Here is a 6,565-nt window from a genome sequence, read left to right on the forward strand (position 1 = left end):
ATTCCATACTGCCAATTGGTACTGAAAGTGCTTAGCATTCTCAGGGCGCTGATCAGCGCATTGATTTGATCCGCTGTGCTTTTGAGCGCCGTGGAGTAAGGCTGTCGTCAGCAGGTGCCCACGTAAAACACACCGGACGTTATCCCTGAGATACTGCTGCCAGAGCACACCTATTGTTTGCCATTTGGCGATGTAGATTGAGCGAACTTTTAAGGTTGGCGACACTTCTTAGCGTTTGGTCCAAACTTGGCGTGATACCGGCACATTTCGCCTGAATTGATGTTATGAGGGCGCACTGGCGTTTTCGATCTGGAACGCGTGCGTGTTTTCTCGCTGCTCTTAACTCTATCAAAACGCTGTTTCAGTTCTGCCATTTCGGTCCTCAGGTCGTTGTCTGTGGTATGATTCGATGCGGATACCTCGTGGATACGAACTTCACGCATTTGCATCGTCTCCACTATAGAGTCGGCGATTTTTAATTTGTCGACAATAGGTGCATTGGTTGCTATAATTGCTGCTTGCGCATATGGTGGCAAGCGCTTAACCCACAAATCATGCAAAATGCTTTCGCTTAGAGCGGAACCAGCAGCGCGCTTCAATTCGTTAAACAAGTCGCTCGGGCGGCGGTCGCCCAATGGCATGTCGCGCAATACACGTTGTTGGCGTTGCTGGTTCTCAGTGAAATTTTCTATCAATTTGGTACGAATGAATTGATATCGCGCAGACGTGGGCGCAGCATCTATTATGGAGCGCAACTCCATTAACTTTACCTGCGGTATACTGGCCGCTACGATATTAAATTTTGCCGAGTCGGTTGGAACGCCAGAGGCCTCAAGCCAAAAATATAACGAGTAAAAATAAGCCTCAATGTTGTCTTCTGACATCAATGGCAGCGGGATGCGTGGAAAAATTGGAAAATTTGAAATTGGTGCGACATCTCACTTACCGTCAAGGGTCACCAACTATAGAGATTCGGAGCGAAATAAAACACGTGTTTGCTCTTCAGGATCCAAATGCAAAAAGGGCGATAGGCCGAGCGAATACAAGTTAAAAGCGAAGAGAATGCGCATGGTTGCATTTGCGAAATAAATGCGCATGGTTGTATTTGCGAAATAATAGGTTGTCAAAAAAGTCTTGCGGTATTTTCGCTAGTTGGCGCTGAAAGCGCGTAGTTCTAGTTTTATTCGTCGCTTCGGGTCATCTTAAACCTTTTTGGCAGCACTCATGCAGAAGAGGCCATCTTTGATCAACAAAGGCCGAATTGTCTTCCATCAGGACAACGCCAGGCCACACACATCTTTAGTGACGCGCCAGAAGCTCCGGGAGCTCGGATGGGAGGTTCTTTTGCATCCACCGTATAGTCCGGATTTCGCACCAAGTGATTACCACCTGTTTCTGTCCATGGCGAAGGCGCTTGGTAGTTTGAAGTTGGGCTCAAGAGAGCCCTGTGAAAATTGGCTCTCCGAGTTTTTTGCCAATAGAGAAGCGAGCTTCTATGAGAGGGGCATTATGAAGTTGGCATCTCGTTGGGAACGCGTCATCGAACAAAACGGCGCATACCTGACTTGAATCGCATTATTGTAACCAATTTTATGAACAATTGAAAATTCAATAAAAATACCGCAAGACTTTTTTGACAATTTTTATAGCTCGTGGTGTTGCCACATATATATGTATGTTCCAATATGGTAAGTAAGCAGGATAACTATTTTAATATGGTGAGTAGTACATACGTATGTATTTATAAATTTTTTGTTTCAGGCGTGCACCTCTTCTCCCTTATTTCCTTTCATTCTTTTCGAAATTTGGTAGCACAGGTAAATAGAGTAGACGTAGAAATTTTTAGCACACACTCTTTTTCACGTATGTATGTACATTTTTGTATATGAATATTTTTATAGGTAATTGTTTTCTATTCTATCACTTCTTTTGTCTCTTTTTTTTAAGATTTGCCGCAGTACATATCACATCACTCACTCGAATGTCATACATATGTACATATAATATGTATTTAAATTTCTTTTTTCGCTTATTTAGGGATCAATGCACTTTTAAAGGAACACCTTCACTTTAACATTTGCAAGTATAACTTTGTGTATATATTTTGCTTTTTCAGCTTTTTTTGTATTTATGTGTTTAAATCTATAGCACGAGTATTATGTTTATTTTGTATATTTTTTCACCACTTTCACTCAGCCGAAAGCCTAAAACCGAGATCCGAAAGGAATTAAACACAGGTAATTAGATACGAAAATTTAATTAATACTTGACACAAGAGGGAATTCTTTATTTCATTTGATCTAATTGCTTAGCCTAAATCTTAAAACGAATGACTTAAACTAGTGGTAATGTAAGGTAAATCGTAAAAGTATAATAATTTTTCAAACTTTCGTTAAATATTGTAATAGACTCAGTTAACGTAAGTACGTAAGTATTATTTTAGTATTACAAATATAATATTAGGATAAGTATATAATAAAGTTTCTTAACTCAATTTTTTATAATTCATGCTTTCTTAATTTAAAACAAATACGGTTGTGTAAGCTGAAGTTGAGCAACACCAAAAGCTCCTTCAGGATCGGGAAGGACCTTTCTGAGCCGTTCGATACTGAAGGCGATTTCAGACAAGCCGATTCTCTTTCATGTGACTTCTTCAACCTACTTCTGGAGAAAATAATACGAGCTGCAGAACTAAACCGATAGGGTACAATCTTCTATAAGAGTGTACAGCTGTTGGCGTATGCTGATGACATAGATATCATTGGCCTTAACACCCGCACCGTAAGTGCTGCTTACTCCAAACTGCATAAGGAAGCGAAGCAGATGGGTCTGGCAGTGAACGAGGACAAGACGAAATATGTCCTGTCATCAAACAAACAGTCGTCGCACTCGCCACTTGACTTCCACGTTACTGCTGACAGTCATAACTTTGAAGTCGCAGATAATTTAGTCTATATTGGAACCAGTATTAACATCAATTAGATAATTTAGTCTATATTGGAACCAGTATTAACACCAATTACAATGTCAGCTTCGAAATCCAACGCAGAATATCTTTTGCCAACAGGTGCTACTTCAGACTAAGTAGGCGAGTTTGCGAAAGAAAAGTTCTGCGAAATATTTATGGTCCTTTGCACGTTGGCTACGGCGAACATTGACATAGTTCAGCGAATTAAAAGACAGGGGCAAGTTCATGTCCTCCGAATGGACGAAAATACTCCAGCTCTGAAATTATTCGACGCAGTACCCGCCGGGGAAGCAGAGGAAGAGAAAGACCGCCACTCCGTTGGAAGGACCACGTGAAGAAAGACTTGGAATCTTTAATTGGCGCCACCTTGCGAAAAAAAGAAACGACTGGCGCGCTGTAGTTAACTCGGCTATAAAAAAGAAGAAAAAACATGGTTTCGTTTGCAGCTGTACATAAGAAGCTTGAAATGTCGTCCCACAGTTTCCTTATACCGAATTGCTTATGAGTGATCTAAGGGAGCAGAGGTGCAAGTCGAGTAGAAAATCGCTCGGCTGTCTGTTATGATTCCAGCTTTCGACATCGAACCGTCCTTGCGTTTGCTGATATGCGTTTTTTGTTTCCTAGAGAAGAGTGCGTATCTTGGCTGCAACAAGACAGTGGTCCGGAGACAGCTAGGTAGCTTGATGAATTTTCTCATGCTGGAATATAGTACTACAGATAAATGTCGATCAGCCTCAACGCATTTGGGGATGTTTGATCATGGAGATTGAATTTACCGATCGTAGTGCCAAAGATATCTTTTTAGCCCACTCTGGTATTAAACTCGCCAAGCACGATTTAGACATCGTGGTGGGGGCAGATCTCATAGATGCACTCCAAGCGCTCATAGACGGCATCTTTGGTCGCAACGTCCTTCTTTTCAGTCGGAGCGTGGGCGCAAATCGGCGATATGTTGAAGAACTTCGCTTTGATGCGGATTGTGGCTAGACGTTCATCCACCGGAGCGAATACCAGTACTCGGCGACGGAGTCTCTTTCCCACAATGAATCCCTCACCAAATTTGCGCACCTTTATACGGCCACTGTAGCAAATGCCGCTAGGACCTACTGGCCTCAGTCCTTCTCTCGTCCATCACATTTCTTGGACGGCGGTGATGTCAGCCTTCACTCTAACGAGGATTTCAACCAGCTGGGCAGCGGCACATTCCCAATTAAGTGACAGGACATTCCATGTGTATGCTCTCAAATCATAATCCCTAACACGTTTTAGAGGTCGTCCCCAAACACAGCGCACAATCGTGGAGGGGATACTTCGCCTTCTCACTTTAGCGCACTTTCAAACGGATGCTTTTGGGCTACGCAGAGGATACTTGGTCTGAAACCGGAAGTCGTGAGCTGCTTGAGCCATATGTAAACGAATTGTTTCTGGCCACTTCCAACTGAATGACAATCAGGGAACTTTCCTCAATTGCGTGAACTTCTAAACATGGCTTCATCCCCCAAGTATTGTAACGCAAATCATATTGTTCATCAATTTACTTACATAACTCCAAACGCGTACCGTTACATAGTTTTGTTTGGTTTATGCTTCGAAGCATTATTACTACGGAATTGTGCGTTGGCAAGCCAGGCTCATCCAAGGAGTTTAAATGTTCAATTGATTAGTTAGTGGGCTCATCTTCATTCATTACTTAACTAATAGATTTGAATTCATGCATTGATCCAATGTCCTCATTCTGAACTCGTAGGTAAGTTCTGCTACATCTTTTTTCATTGTCGTTAAAATTGCTCGCTTACTCAACAATTCATTAGTTTTGTTTTTAGTAATGATGTTTGTTGATAAGTTCGTCTTTCGATGAGACAAGGTTACAGAAATTATTGGAAAAATGAAATCAATCCGCTCGATTCATCAACAGGTACTCAACTATAACCGATAGTCAACAATAGCATAAAGAAATCTTCAGCAGATTTTTCATTAAGCAACGCAATCATTCATTTCACAATTAGGCGCTGGTAAACTATTGCACATGACGTAACATATGTCTTTGATCAAAAATAAAGTTTTATTATGTATATACTTATTCATCTCAAGATCGCCATTTCTGGAGGGGAATTTGATACAAAATATCTTCTAAAGTCGAACCATGATAACGCGGCTCTTATAACGGACAATTTCTTGTTATTCTACAGTCTTTTCATTTACAATATATCGTATCCTTCCTGGATTACGGCATTGTCGGAAAAGATGCGATCGTCTTAATCGCGGGGTTGTAATGATGATTATGTCAAGTCACACGGAAACATAAAATTTTGATAGTATACTTTTCTGAAGTAATAAAATATTCGAATGATTCTTACAAACATGAAAAAGTGTTTATGATTTTAAATATATTTTTGGTATTTATGAATTGTACTGACTTTTAACATAAAAGGATAAAAAGTACCCTTTGTCCGTCCCCTGGTTCTAAGCTACCTCTCCACCAATTTTCAGCTACGATTTTCTTTTATATATACAGTAGCGGACAGTGAACAAAATTTGGGCTCTGCACAAGGAAAATCAACCTTTAAACAGAGATTTGCAAATTATATTTATGATGACAAAAGAGCTAAAATAGAAAGCAGTGAAGCATGCAAAAACGATAAAAAAATTAAATTTGCCGTTGAAATGTCCGTGAATGAAGTTGTTTATTCTTGCATCACTTTGTTAACTAAACAATCAGTGCCCTTGTCATATTTTGATAGTGAGCCATTTAATACATTAACAAACCCAATATTTGATGGTCTACATATTCCAAAAATAAACTCAAGAAATATTTTACACCATTTGAAAGATCAATGTGATAAGTTAAAAAATAATATAAGAAATTTAACAAAAAATAAAATACTTTGCTTAAAAATGGATACAACTACTCGCCACGATCGGGCTATTTTGGGTGTAAATGTGCAAATAATCACATCCAATAAACTTGAAATATTCACACTAGCCACGCTTAAATTAAAGCAGAAACATACTGCGCAATATTTAACCACTAAAATTGAAAACGTTTTGAAAAGTTTCAATATAGATAATGCGCAAGTTTATGCAGTAACCACCAAAACTTATAAGCCTCTCGCAGTTTATGTTTTACGTAAGCTAAGAATTTTAGAATTTTTTTTATTTCGCTCTATTCACGTTTTATAGCTGATACATTATCCATGATATTTTCATAATTTTCTATATTTTAATTGTCAGTTTCTTCTTTATCACTACGCCTAAATTTGCTTCTTCTGAATACTGTTTTAATTAAAGCATTGCTACCGTGAATATATCTACGTAAGAGTTTATTAGACGTTTGATAATGGATAAGTCGCATATATTCAAATATAAAAATTGGAATGTAATACATACGGCATATATAAATAAATAAAAATTTTGAATTGATTTTTATTATTGATTTAAAAATATAAAAATCAAAAATAATTCTTATTTTTTGATCTAAAAAAATAAAAATCAAAAATAACTCTAATTTTTGATCTAAATATATAAAAATCAAAAATAATTTTTATTTTTGATCTAAATATATAAAAATCAAAAATAATTCTTATTTTTTGATTTTAT

At 38.3% G+C, this 6,565-nt stretch overlaps 2 protein-coding genes across 2 annotated transcripts; one reads left to right on the forward strand and one right to left on the reverse strand.

Moving 5' to 3' along the window:
* Positions 1–209: 209 nt before the first annotated feature.
* On the reverse strand, positions 210–761 carry LOC126765876 (uncharacterized). The gene has a single exon (XM_050483550.1). The coding sequence runs from the start codon at positions 759–761 to the stop codon at positions 210–212; it is 552 nt and encodes a 183-aa protein (XP_050339507.1).
* Positions 762–1,685: 924 nt separating this feature from the next.
* LOC126765877 (uncharacterized) lies at positions 1,686–6,177 on the forward strand. Its single transcript, XM_050483551.1, has 3 exons — positions 1,686–1,718; positions 5,540–6,095; positions 6,149–6,177. Exons 1-3 carry the CDS (start codon positions 1,686–1,688, stop codon positions 6,175–6,177), a joined length of 618 nt encoding a protein of 205 aa, XP_050339508.1.
* Positions 6,178–6,565: the final 388 nt, after the last annotated feature.

Source organism: Bactrocera neohumeralis, unplaced genomic scaffold, assembly GCF_024586455.1.
Source record: "Bactrocera neohumeralis isolate Rockhampton unplaced genomic scaffold, APGP_CSIRO_Bneo_wtdbg2-racon-allhic-juicebox.fasta_v2 cluster11, whole genome shotgun sequence".
Lineage (NCBI taxonomy): Eukaryota > Metazoa > Arthropoda > Insecta > Diptera > Tephritidae > Bactrocera > Bactrocera neohumeralis.